At 44.4% G+C, this 14,437-nt stretch overlaps 1 protein-coding gene across 2 annotated transcripts in view; it reads right to left on the reverse strand.

The window, feature by feature from the left end:
- Nucleotides 1–3,386: 3,386 nt before the first annotated feature.
- The window catches only part of Arpc2 (actin related protein 2/3 complex subunit 2), a 30,845-nt gene continuing 19,794 nt past the window's right edge, over nucleotides 3,387–14,437 (reverse strand). For both annotated transcript variants that reach the window (XM_038339475.1, XM_042055531.1), the window contains 5 exons: nucleotides 14,342–14,435; nucleotides 8,567–8,693; nucleotides 7,566–7,666; nucleotides 6,505–6,605; nucleotides 3,387–3,835 (listed from right to left, as the gene is read on the reverse strand). In XM_038339475.1, coding sequence (XP_038195403.1) covers nucleotides 3,811–3,835; nucleotides 6,505–6,605; nucleotides 7,566–7,666; nucleotides 8,567–8,693; nucleotides 14,342–14,435 — 448 coding nt within the window. In that variant the 3' untranslated portion in view covers nucleotides 3,387–3,810. The remainder of the gene's footprint in view (nucleotides 3,836–6,504; nucleotides 6,606–7,565; nucleotides 7,667–8,566; nucleotides 8,694–14,341; nucleotides 14,436–14,437) is intronic.

Below are 14,437 nucleotides of genomic sequence, written 5' to 3' on the forward strand. Positions count from 1 at the left end.
GGCCTGTTGGAGTAGGCGTGGCCTAATTGGAGGAAGTGTGTCACTGGGGGTGGGTGGGCTTGGAGGTTTTAGAAGCTCAAGCCAAGCCTAGTGTGGTTCTCTCTTTTCCTGATACCTGATACCAGACATAGAACTCTAAGCTACCTCTCCAGCACCATGTCTGCCTGCATGCCACCACACTTCCTGCCATGACAATAGTGGACTAAACCTCTGAACTGTAAGCCAGCCTCAATCATATGTTTTCCTTTAGAAGAGTTGCCATGATCAAGGTGTCTCTTCACAGCATTAGAAACCCTAAGGCAGAAGTTAAGGCAAACAGAATCCAAGACCTCTAAGATGGGGAATGGTGTCATAACACTGACATTCAGGTATGGCACTACTGTAGAACATAAACACACAGCAGTTGCGTAAGACTGGGCCTCCGTCCCTTTTGTGGACACAGGAAGCGCCCATGAAGTCCCATCCCTTCCTTAAGGAGTTAGCAACTGTTAGTAGTTCTAGGAGAGATGTTATTGCCTCAATGGTCTACCAACTAGGAGACTAAGTAGGAAGAAACAGGGTTAAGGAACAAAGAAAGGGATACTAAGGGGAGTGGTGTGTGTATGTGTGAGAACAATCTTTAAAAACAAAACAAAATGCCTTCACTACTGCCAAGAATGCATAGGGAGATCCAGAGTTCTTGTTCTAAAATGGGCCAAAAGGAAAAAAGGGGGGAAAAAAATCAGCAAAAAGGCAAATGCTAGCCAGAGCTGGGTGGAGCGAAGCTGTCATCTCAGAACTTGAAGGCCAAGGCAGGACGACTGCTATGAGTTTGAGACCAGCCTGAGCAGAGTGAAGCTCTGTCAGAAACCTAAACAAAACAAAAGAAAATGGAACGAAAATTATAGTAGTTGGTCATGGTGGTGAATACCTATAATCCCAGCACTTGAGAGGCAGAGGCCAGCCTGGTTTAGATAACAGAACCCTGTCACACAACCAACAAGAACAAAAACTCTAGCCAGGCGGTGGTGGCGCACGCCTTTAATCCCAGCACTCGGGAGGCAGAGGCAGGCGGATCTCTGTGAGTTCGAGGCCAGCCTGGTCTACAAGAGCTAGTTCCAGGACAAGCTCTAAAAAAGCTGCAGAGAAACCCTGTCTCAAAAAACCAAAAAAACAAAACAAAAAAAAAAAAACAAAACAAAACAAAACAAAAAAAACAACTATCAAAACTACCTTTGAAATTCTCTCAAATTATTTCTCAAGATACTTTTTTAACTTCCCAGAAGTAGGAGACCAAGAGAACCTATAGGTTTCTAGAACCGATTTCAATTAAATCTAATGATGGAACATTCTGCAATATTAAAAACTTGACAATGGATGGGGTAAAATAGTTCTCCAACTCTGTCCTGGTGCTCATGTATGAAAGAAGTCAAAAGTCCCCCATCAATTCTATGTGATTCAGTAACTGCTCTGATCTGCAGTATCCTACTTTCAAAACAAACACTGGTGTTCAGAAATCTATCCAAGTGAGAAAATGCAGATACACACAGCAAAGGCACAAACAATGTTGAATAAACTGGTTAAATGTGAAGAAGGTGGACACACAAAACATGTCACTTTACTGGTGTGATACTGGGCTACAATCACTCAAGTTGTCACCATGGGAAGGTGACAGGCCCTTGCTTTATTATGTCCAACATGCATGCAAGCAAATGCATCATTATCTGAAAAACAAACCTGGTTACATACAGTCGAGGTGGCTATGACTATCAAACTAGTTTGAGACACACTGCCTGAAATGGAGACAAAAGAACAGTCTTTAATCATGACACCCCTCAAATTCTCAGGACAAGACCTTACCAAACAAATTTTATTTTTGGCCCCAATATCTTGTTAGGGGACAGCACGCTCTTCTGGTTCCCAGGTATCTATTCAGCAAGCACCTCCTATAGTGGAATGTGCGAGGGAGTGTGGCCAGTCAGTAGGCATCAGCTCCACACTGGAACACACACCAACGTCCTGCAGAACCTCATTTCAGGCAGTGCCCTTTATTATTTGATTGAAGAACAAACAGTTTTAGTTCCAGTGCTCACTGAGAAGCAGAGGCAGATGGATCTGAGTGAGGGCAGATGGACTACACAGGGAGCCCCTATTTTAAAACCAAACAACCAGCCCCCACCCAAATCTCAATCTCTCATATATACACAAATGCACACACGCACAGCCCAGACAGAAAGCATTTTTTTTTTTTTGAAAGGGTGTCTCACTTGTAGCCTGGATTGGCTTCAAATGCACGTACAGGTGAGGATAATCTTGAACTTCTGATCCTCCTGCCCCCGCTCCAAGTGCTAAGAATAAAAGGTGTATGTTATAGCAGATGGAGGGGTGGCTTAGTGGTTAGCACTTGTTGCTTCTTCAGCGGTTGGGTTGGTTCCAGGACCCACAGAGCAGCTCAAAACCAGCTGTAACTCCAATTGCATTAGATATGATTGATAGGGGCTGGAGAGATGGCTCAGAGGTTAAAAGCCTGCTCTTCCAAAGGTCCTGAGTTCAATTCCTAGCAACCACATGGTGGCTCACAACCATCTGTAATGAGATCTGGTGCCCTCTTCTGACCTGCAGACATCCATGCAGACAGAATGCTGTATACATAATAAATAAAAAAATCTCTAAAAAAAAGATATGATTGATAACCCTTTCCTTACCTGGTGCTCACACTCATACAAACACACAAACACATGCATGCACTAATGTGTAAATATGCGAAACATTTATACACATTTTTTTTTTTTCCTCCAAGACAGGGTTTCTCTATAGCTTTGGAGTCTGTTCTGGAACTCACTCTGTAGACCAGGCTGACCTCGAACTCACAGAGGCCTACCTCTGCCTTCCAAGTGCTGGGATTAAAGGTGTGCACCACCACTACCTGACAAAATAAAAATATTTAAAGGTGTGCACCACCAAACCTAGTTTATATGGTGCTGGGGATTGAACCAAGGGATTCGTGAAAGGTTAGGCAAGCATTCCATCAATTGAAGCACATTCCCCAGCCCCAGAAAACATTTTAATTTGTTACTCTAAGGGAGTTTCAGCTGGGTGGTATCAGCAACCAAGCTTAACAATGCACGAAACATGTTCAAATAAGCAACAACAAAACAAAGGTGTCCCGTTCTTAAAATCCCAGAACTCAGAAAGCTGAGGCATGCTGGGGAGGTCGAGGCCAACACGGGCTACAAAGTGAGACCAATAAAACAAAACGCAGACAAACAGGTTTACGGTTTACCAACCAGCCTCCCGCAGTGAAGACAGGCTCCAAACTATGTGGGCTTGCTGGTGCAAGGGCAGGGCAGGGCAGGGCCACCCTTTTCTCTTTTGGACTCAGTCCAGAAACCCAGCAAATCCTCAAGTAAGATAGAAAGATTTTCTTTATTAATGACCCAACCGTATTTCTTTAGATACAGGAGTTTTGAACTCAAATACTTAGAAGAAAACAAGTTAAGATTGCATTATCTGCAACTCATTACCAGTAACATATTGCAAAGCAAACAGCTTGGAAAAGGGGAAAAGGAAGGAGAATGAGGGAGGGAAAAATAAAAGAAGGGAATTAAGTTGATCAAGTGGAAATTTTTTTTTCTCTTAAATTCTTGGGAACTATGAAGTCCTTGCAAGCACAGCTCGTTTCTGCAGGTTATTTGCCAAACTCGTACAAAATGGAACCCAAACGGAGAATCCCTTAAGAACCTGGAGAGGTGCAACATGAAGGGCTACGATTATCCAGTAGCAAGCGGTCCAGCCTTCCATCAACAGAGCTTCCTCCTCAGTTCCCAAGCGTTAGCGGGATGAAAATGTCTTCCCCCTTCAAAAGCAGAGACAGTGTGAAGACCTGTTCCATATGTCCTTTCCTTCCAAACCCTACGCTCTAGACCTGGGGCGGAATGCCCAAGGGATACCAAGTAACTACAAGGGAGCAGAGAGTCTTCAGTCAAAGGTGCTGGTGCCACAGGTCTTGGTCAAGATCCAGCTTTCACAGAACGGCTTCACTACTCCTGACTCAATACTAAATAACACCATGCAAAAGCCCTTAAGAGCACTGGATGTTGCCAGCAGATGGGAAAATTGTATTTTTTTTTAAGATGGTGTCTCATTATGTGGCCCTGGATGGCTTAAAACTAGCTATGGATACTAGGTCTGCCTCTGCCTCCTGAGTGCAGGTAAAAGCATGGGCCACCACGCCCACTTTTCTCTAGCTTTCAGATAGCTTAGACGACCCAGTTGATCTCACTGAGGTAACAATTCCTTAACCTTTCAATAGGAGGTAGGAAATTCAAAGCCATCTTAAAAAAAAAAAAAAAAAAAAAACTTAAAAACATTAGCCAGGTGTGGTAGTATATGCTGTTAATCCCAGCACCTAGGAAGCAGAGGAAGGTGGATTTCTGTAAATTCCAGGCTAGCCAAGAGTGCAACTCTGTCTCAAAAAACCCAACTTCAAAAGTTAAAGGTTAAAGACGTTTCTGCTGTCATGTTCTAAGTTACACTCTGGTTCAGAGAACACTTGGCTGGTTCTGGGTGTCTGAGCTATGGTGTCCTCTTCTACACAGTAAATTCCCAGAGGGATACTAGACGCCCAAAGAGCCTGCAAATGGTACCCACCCCAAGGGTATTCGGTAATTAGCCTAGAATAGAGAACTGAGAACTACAGAAAAGAGCAAGAGCAGCTCTCCATGTTTACTGCCTATCCTCAAACAAACTATTTGATGGTCCTTTCCCCACAAGATAAGCAGAGTACTGCAGAATGCTGACTCCACAGGCAACTTCTAGCTCAGAACCATACCTATAGCAGGCCTGCATTAATCTGTCCATGTTTAGCAGGCTTTTGAACAACTGAACTTATTCCTGTAAAGGACCCATCTTTCCTTAGGTTCCTCATCAGGGCAGGGATCAATTCCTGCCCCTTTCTGTCCAATATGGCAGCAACCACCAGGAGCACGTGTTAGCCACAGAACACAGTGATGCAAGCAGTCCCAGGACTACTTTAACATCCCGCTCTTGGACACTTCTGTCTGGTTTTGTTTTTCTTTGCTTGCTTTGTATCTGTGTCTCTATGTAAAGGCCAGAAGTCAGCAATGGGTATTTTCTTCAATTGGGCACTTTCTTTTATTTTTTTATTTTTTGGAGGCAAGGTCCCATTCCATAGCTCTGAATGGCCTGGAACTTGTGATGTAAACCAGGTTGGCCTTGAAATCACTGAGGCCATACCTCTGCCTTCCAAGTGAGTCCTGGGATTAAAGGTGTGTGCCACCATGCCTGGTTCTTCATCTTATTTTTTGAAACAGGGATTCTCACTGAACCTGGAACTGACTGGTTAGACTGGCTGGCTCGAGAGCTCCTACAATCCACTTGTGGTAGGGTTACAAGCATGTGTCACCATGCCTAGCTCACACATGGATGATGGATATCCAAACTCAAGTCCTCATGCTTGCACAGCAGCCATTTCACCAACAAAGCCCCCTCCCAGCCCACCTGTTTGAATCTGGAGACAAGATCTTGCTAATGTTACTCAAGCGAGCCTCAACTTTTCTACCTGCTTCAGTGCCCAGCAGCCTCAGTAGCTGGGGCTACAGGTTCATGCCACAGGTGGTTCTGACACATCACCAGAGCAAGTCTGCCTTCTATTCCATGTCACACAATGGCGCTGGTGGAAAAGAGGGACAGGAAAAACTGCAGACCTCTCTGGGCATAACCTTACTTGTCCACCTCTTCTACAGCTTTGCATTTTTAGATATGCCATTCAGCTGTCATACCTTGACATGGCATCTGATGTGATCTCTCTACAGAGGTCAGATGGAGCACCAACCTTTAGGCTGTGGGTGGCAGCATAGAAAGTCAGAAGAGACTTCCCACCAAGCATACAGAAGCCTGATGCTCCTGTTACTGAAAAACGCTTACCATTTCTCAGTATTCAGTTGAACCTTCAAATGTCAACGGATTCTAAGTTGGTACGGCAGCACATGCCAGAAGGCGCTGAAGGTGTTCAGACTGCCACCCACACTAGAGTGAGCTCTCTAGGTCTTATGCCATGTTGGTCTTTGGAGCACAGCTGCTCTGCTTGTCATCTTTCTCCCTGACGAAGGCAGCCTCGGCCCTGCACACCTTTCCTGCTGAGAGCAGACCAGCAGGAAGAACACGAGGTGCTGGCTCCAGGCCTTTCCAGATACTACATGTCCTGAAGTGGCTGACTCTACTTTTCCAGGAATACAGAAGAAGAGATTCGCCTTTGAAAATTTAAGCCCATAGAGAACATACTCTTAGTCAAAACAACAACAAAAGCCCCGTGTTTTGCTTCCCTAACTGTCATTCTTGTAGCTCACGAGGAGAAGACTGGACAGAGAGCTCTTCCTGATCCCGTGTGCGCCCAGCCCTTTCTGTTTCCCTCTCACTTTGCTGCCTCTTCAGTCGCCTGGCTGCAGGCATCCAGACCGCTGCTTCTTGCTGAGCTGAGGTGGGAAGGTGGTTCTAACTACTTACGTGATTGTTTTCATTTCTTTTTTCTCGGCATCTGGGCGTGCACGGTTGAGCACCTTAAGGAAGTCAGATGTTTTTGCTCGCATTCGTGTATGAATATAGGCCTAAGAGCAAACACAGGAGGAACTGAAACAGGATCATGTTTTAGAAAAATAGCTCTGTATTCATTGGGATAAGCCATGGGGTATGTTGAGGAGCATGTAAGGGAGGGTGAGGGTGGGTTAGGCAATAATATAAGATATGAGATACAGACTCACCCTTCTACTACAGGCAGGATGAGGAGAAGGGGAGGGAGGGGGTCACTGATCTCTCTCTCTCTCTCTCTCTCTCTCTCTCTCTCTCGTTTTTTTTTTTTTCGAGACAGGGTTTAACTGTAGCATTGGAGCCTGTCCTGGAATTAGCTCTTTTTTTTTAAAATTTATTTATTTATTATGTATACAATATTCTGTCTGTGTGTATGCCTGCAGGCCAGAAGAGGGCACCAGGCCTCATTACAGAGGGTTGTGAGCAACCATGTGGTTGCTGGGAATTGAACTCAGGACCTTTGGAAGAGCAGGCAACGCTCTTAACCTCTGAGCCATCTCTCCAGCCCCCTGGAACTAGCTCTTGTAGACCAGGCTGGCATCGAACTCACAGAGATTCATCTGCCTCTGCCTCCCGAGTGCTGGGATTAAAGGCGTGCGCCACAACCGCCCGGCCCATTTCTCTCTTATTGTGGGGGGCCAAACCGTGAGGCAAGTGCTCTACTAGTGGCTGTACCAAGAGATACCCAGAGATAATTTCTTAAGACCTTTGGAACTCTTAAAAGATTTTTTAAAAAATTTAGTATACATGTGACTGCATGATTTTATGCACATATGTATGTATCCATGGAGGCCAGAAAGGTCCTTGGGAACTGGAGTTACATATGGTTGTGAGCTGACATGGGCAATGGAAACTGGACCTGGGTCCTTTGAAAGAGCAGTAAGTACTCTTAATTGCTGAGTGCTCCCCGCCCCAGCCCCATGTGAAGTGTCTACTGAGAATTAATCAATAGCCTGGTAGAGATGCCGGTGCCTCCTCACCTTAGAGCACTTAATGTGGTAGTGCAGATAGTCCCGGAACGTGTGGATCAGGTTGATGGTGTTGTCTCGAGCAGTGGCATTGGTGTGGCGAGGAAAGAGCACTGAGCAGGACAAACAAACAAGGCATTAGAGGTGGCATGTGTGCTACCATCATAGACAACGCAATCAAGGGAGTGCCAGTGAGTGCAAACAGTGAAGCTCACGGCACAAAAAACAGGTATGACCCTGGGTACTCATCCAAATCTGGACTCTATTCTGAACTCTAGATCCCAGCTTTGTTTAGGAACAAAGCTGCTTGCCCTGAATCTGTGGTGATAAAGTATAGACTGTCAGTAAAACTAGGTTCCAAAAACACACATCTCCCGACCATGAAAACCAAGCACACGGCAGGCCTAGCAGGATGAGCTGCTCTCCACGCACAGGCGCAGACCCGCCGCTGGGTTCCAGCTCTCACCACACTTGTCTCACTAACACCAGAGCACCGAGTCTATCAACTGTGCCAAAAAGGAAAGGCTGATAAGAAAGGTAAGACTCTGGTTCTCAGTTTACCCTGACTTGAAGGAAGAAAGAAAAAAAAAGTAAACATCAGGCTAAGAAATGCACTGTTTACCAAGTTTACCACGACTCATGTACCGTAAAGAAAGTATTGCTGTCCATGAAACTGACTCGCCATAACTGTAAGATACACCTCAACTTCAAGCATAATGTAGAAGAAAAAGGTATTCACCAGCGACAGAAAGCTACACCTGTAGCTTAAAGGTGAATTAAAGGAGACATTTTTTGCAGCTTTGCAGCATGGGAATGAGCTGTCGGCTGTCACGATCAGCCAGCTCATAAGGCCGACATAGTGAAGCTTGGTGTCTTTAGTGGAAAAGAAGAGTGAGTCAATCATGGCTGAACTCAGGCAGTGCCACATGCTGTTCTGTGCAGCGCTGAGGACTGAACTCAGGGCCATGCGTTCTAGGCAAGCACTCCACCACTGAACTACTCTCCAGCCTCACCGAAGGTGATGTAGCCAATGTTGTCACCCACGGCAGCATCTGTGTCTTTCAGTTCTAGAGGAGGTTCCCTGTGGCTAAAAAGGACCTGGGGGGCTGTGTGGCTGGCTCTTCGTCCTTCTTTGAACTCCTGTGGAGACACAGTGAGAGAAAGTTCAAGTGAGTTGAGTGGCACTCTATCCATACTATGTGCTCAGACCTTCGTTGTCCTCTGGACCAGTGGATAACTAAAAATTAACTGTCAAACTTCAGCTACAGGCCCAGTGCTAGTGACACACTAGCCTTTAATCCCAGCCTTAGGAGGCAGAGGCAGGGAGATCTCTGTCAGTGCAAAGTCATCCTGGTCTACAAAGTGAGTTTCAAGACAGCCAGAGCTTTTACACAGAGACACCCTGTGTCTTGAAAAACCAAACCAACAACAACCAAACCACTTCAGCTACAACAACAACTAGAAAGCCACCTCAGCTACAAGTGCCAGTTGCTCCCACTGCATTCAAGATTCAAAAGGAGACTACAGAAAGTGGACACCATGTCTTCAACTGTGCTGCACACTTTGTGTGACAAAGTGCTGCAGTGCAAGTCCCCCCCCCCCCCCCCCGCCCTTGGATCGTTGAACACGGCGAGAGTTCTTGAGTTCAAGGCCTGTCAGGGCAGAGTGAGAAGACTGCTTCAGAAGACAAAACACAAAACTTAAGCACTGCTTAAGTCCCTCAAAGTTTTTTTTTTTTTTTTTTTTTTTAAAAGAAATCTTTCCAGTTTCATGGTGACGAGTACCAGGGTTTAGCTGGAGTTTAAATTCTATACGCACACAGAAAACTCTTTACAAATTGAACAATTTCCCACCGCTCCCTTGGTTGCCCCTTCTTTCCAGTTTCTTCCTTTCCTTTTCCCCATGACCTTTCATCCCCACCATGACACAGGACTTCATGTAGCTAGGCTGGTTTTAAACTCACTAAATAGATAAGAAAGACTTCTGGTTATGAGACTGGCCTTTAACGGCTAAGCCATATCTCCAGTTGATGAGAAGGACTTCTAACTCCTGATCATCTAGCCCCAATAACCTCAGTACACCCACACCTCATCTCTTACTTCCAATTTCATGAATGCCATGTTTTTACTGGGTGCTAGGCCTTTGATTGTACTGTTTAAGAGATCTTTTATCTGTTATTATTTAGAATTCATCAATCAGGGCTGGAGAGATGGCTCAGAGGTTAAGAGCACTGACTGCTCTTCCAGAGGTCCTGAGTTCAATTCCTAGCAACCACTTGGTGGCTCACAACCATCTGTAATGAGATCTGGTGCCCTCTTCTGGCCTGCAAGTATACATGCAAGCAGAATACTGTATATGTAATAAATAAATAAATCTTAAAAAAATCCATCAATCAAAACTTTAAAGCAAATTTAACCCCTCCCTGAGGGCTAAAGATGACAGAGTAAAAGAAGCTGGGTAGGGCAGGAGAATCAAGTTAGGCTAGCATGGATTACATGCCCCCAAACAACCCCTAACAAAACTCTAGTAAACCAGCGGTAGTGCCACATGCTCATACTCTCAGAGCACAGAGGTGGAGACCAAAGGATCAGGAGTTCAGGGTCATCCCTGGCAGTTCCAGCCTAGTCCCAGTTTACAGGCTGTCTCAAAAGACCAAAACCAAACAACCCCCCCCCCCCAAAATAAAAGAGCTCATGAACCTTAACAAAAGCACAGTGCTTATCAAACTATATATATATATATATATATATATATATATATATATATATATATATAATTGAATAAAAATGGCCCCCACAGGCTCATAGGGAGCAGCATTCTTGGGGGAAATGTGTCACTGGGGGAGGCTTTGGAGTTTCAGAAGCTCAAGCCAGGCCCAGCGGCTCACTCACTTTCCCTTTTGACACCTGATACAGACAGAGGTAGGAATTCTCAGCTACCTGCCTGCCACCATGCCTCCTACCATGAGGATAATGGATTAACCTCCAAACTATAAGCCAGTCCCAATTAAATGGTTTCCTTTATATAAAGTTGTGTGGTTGTGGTATCTCTTCACAGCAATAAAACCCAGCCAAGACACACTATCAAATCCCAAGCAAAATACAGATCATGTGGGACTCCTGTTTTATACATTGCCTCTGAAAATAACCCTGCCTGGCTGTTACAGGGTTATGGAGTAGAGAAAGGGTTTCAATGTGTTAAGTTAGCTCCCTTCCCAACATACCTTATTCCCTAAAGGAAAGGTACTTGGAGACAGGGTACATGCCTGTAAAATCAGCACTTGGAAAAAAGATCAAGAATTCAAGATCAGCCTGGTGTGGTGGTGCAGACCTTTAATTCCAGCACTCAAGAGGCAGAGGTGGGCAGATTCTCCGAGTTTGAGGTCAGCTGGTCTGCATAAAGAGTTCCAGAACAGTCGGGGCTACATAGTAAGTCCATGTCTCAAAAAACCTCCCACAAAGAAAACAAAACTGAAAAACAAAAACAAAACAAAACAAAACAATTCAAGATCATCCTTGGCTACATAAGACACCTTCTCTTCCTCTTTGCCATTCCCCATATTTGGTCAACACTGTTTCTGCAGTGGGAAATAGTCTTTAGATAACTTGATGTCATTGCTTCTCCATTGCTTTCTCTTGAAATAGCAACAGCAAACAGCTCCCTGTCCTTATTAATATCTGTCGCACAGAAACCAACCAGATTGTTTCCCTTTCTTCTCTCTGATAGGATGTCTGCTGAACACCAGCACACTATTTCTTTTTAAAAAATATTTATTACATTTTATTTACTCTGTGCCACTGCACATGTGTGGAGATCAGAGGACAACTTTAGGAAGTTGGTTCTTTCCTTCCATTATGTAGGAACTTGGGATGGAACTCAAATCAGGCCACTGAGCTTGGTGGCAAGTGACTAACTGTTAAGCCCAACAGCACTGTTTCTTTCTTCCAACAAAGTACATTATCCTGGCTGTGTATGATGAAGGGAGCATCTTAAATCAGGGTGTAAGTCAAGTTGGGCATAGTGGCATACACACCAGTAATGCCACAACTCAGAAGACTAAGATAGGAGGATCACAAGTTACTGGCCAGCCTTGGCTGCATAGTGAGCAGTCTAAAAACAGAAGTGCTCACCTGAGTGCACATACACTACAACTGGAACATACATAGAAGATCATCATGGCCCATGTGCAAGGATAACGTGCAAATTCCTAGGGTGTTCTCTTACTGCACCCACTGCAGCATAGTGTATGCCTTAACACAAGCATTTACTAGTTGTGATGGCAGACCCTGTAATTCCAGCACATGGGAGGCAGGGGAAAGGGACTGCTACAAATGTGAAGACAGCCCTGTAAACACAGTTCTGGGCTAGCCTGGGCTACATGCTGAGAAGTTGCCTGTTTTAAGAAAACAAAACAAAAAAATAAAAAAAAAGCAACGCGCCGGGCGGTCCCAGCACTCGGGAGGCAGAGGCAGGCGGATCTCTGTGAGTTCGAGGCCAGCCTGGTCTACAAGAGCTAGTTCCAGGACAGGCTCTAAAAAAGCTGCAGAGAAACCCTGTCTCGAAAAAACCAAAAAAAGAAAAAAAAAGAAAAAAAAAAAAGAAAAAAAAAAAAACAAAACTAACTTTTCTTGGACACAGGAAAAATCTTGGGTGATTTATTTTGGTCTCCATGGTTATTCAACATAAATTACCCTAGCCTCTGATCTGGAGAAGGTAGCAGAGAAGATGGGCTGCACATCATGGAATACTCATTTAGAAACACTGGGAGAACCACAAACAAAAGCCACTACAATAGGCTTGTCTTTCCATTTAGGTAAGTGCCTTGCCACATGCACTTTGTAGAAATTGTCTAAATTCATACCCCCTCCACCAAAAGCCTCTACAAAACCTTACAGAGCAGACTTGCAGTACTCTAGGAGGTAAGATTTGTTTAATATATTAAAAACAAGTTGGGATATTCCTGGAACAAGTGGAACAAAACTTTTAAAAAAGTTTACACACACACACAATCCCTAAACCAGCCAAATCTATATTTATACTTGAAAGCTATATTTATAGCTTTTAAGATTAGTTTGCTAGCCTAGATTTAGTCTAATTTCTTAACTACTGCATTTAATTCTGCAGAAAAATATTAGGAAATGTCTGTCTAAGGGCTTACTTTTAAGAGTCATATATGCATACCCTCCTTTTCTTCATGAAGCCCAGTACTATCAAATGCCAAAGTGTCAAGATTCCACTTTTTCACAAAGGGACCCCAAGTTACAGTTTCTGATTAGTCAGTTCCACTACAAAGCCATTAAAAGGATGGCGTATGAAGTTTTCCCTTGCTGGTAGAAGGCTTGCACACAAAGCCTCACTGTGCTAAGCACAGCAGTATTTCAAGTCTATTCTGAAAGAAAGAAAAAGATTCTGCTTTAAAGTTTTTTTTAAAAGAAAAAAAAAACCTGAGGTAAGGTCTTACTCGGTAGCCTAGGCCATCCTGCAGCAATCCTCCTGCCTCAGACATCTAAGTGGTTGGATTAGAGGCTGGGCCACAAGCCTGGCTGCTTCGGAATTAAAAACCAAAACAAAACAACACTCATCATTCTACCAGGGAACAGGAAAATGTATTAAAGCTTTACAATACATTCTGTTGATCCACTTCAGAAGGCAGCAGCCTGAATACCTCCTGATCAATAAACTCATGTCCGAGAGCCAGTGACTGGCCAGCAGCCAAAAGGACACAGTCAACGGTCTACAATATGCCGAGTCCCACTGTACCAGAATCCCAATGACAAAATGTTCTTCTAAGTCCTACTACCCTTCCAAGCAGGAAGCAATCTATGCTGACTCATTCAAACTGTGGCAGGGCTCTCCTGCCAGTCAACCACAACTCCAGCTCCTGCATGTTATCTCTACTCTGCAAATCATTATTCACCATTCTGAAGATAGGGACCCAAACTAAGCCAAGAGCAGACCTTGTTACAAAACTGAGGAAACACAAGAGACAAGGAAATGAGAGCACACTTTAGATCAAGGACTCCGTCATAGGAAGGGAGGATAGTTAATATTCAGTCCAAACTAATTCGCCCTCTTGCCTTGTCCTGAAAAACGGAAGAACCATCAAGAAGAAACAGAACATTCATGTAAGTTTGGTGGGGGCCATGCTGTTTAGTTTTGTCAACTTGACACAAAGCTAGATATGTCTGAGAAGAAGGAACCTCAACCGAGGAATTGCCTCCATTAGACTGTCCTTTGGGCATGGCCGTGGGGGCATTTTCCTGATTAATGATTGATGTGAGGACCCAGCTCACTGTGTGTGGTGTCACCCCTGGTCCTGGGTTGTATAAGGAAGCAGCAGGTCAAGCAAGCCACGGGGAAGAAGCCAGTAAGCAACACTCCTCCATGGTTTCTGCTTTACTTCTGCTTTCAGGGTCTGGAGCTCCTGGACTCCTTCACTGATGGACTGTGACTGGAGGTCTAAGGTGAAAGAAACCCTCTCTCTCTGAGATGCTTTTGGCCACAGTGTTTTATCATAACAAAGACGCAAACTAAGACAGGGTTGTTTGTTACATCTTCAAGTTCCAACATTAACAGAACTTTGTCTTCCCTATGCTATGGTGTACATGTATGTTGTTCTGTTACCATCTTCCCAGGTACTGGGGATTGAATCAGGGACCTTGTACATAGTAGGCAAATGCTCTACTACTGAACTACATACAACCCTACTCCATATAGTGGCTATGTACACGTGTGTAAAGATTTAACTTCCTGCCGCACAATTTCCCCTGAAGACTTCTGCTCCATACCTGCATGAAGACCTTTCCAATGACCACATCGTCGTCATCCTTAAACACCGTGCTGAAGACTACTGTGACTCTGTCTTTTTTAGATTCAACATACCT

This window comes from Arvicola amphibius, chromosome 8, assembly GCF_903992535.2.
Source record: "Arvicola amphibius chromosome 8, mArvAmp1.2, whole genome shotgun sequence".
Classification (NCBI taxonomy): Eukaryota; Metazoa; Chordata; class Mammalia; order Rodentia; family Cricetidae; genus Arvicola; species Arvicola amphibius.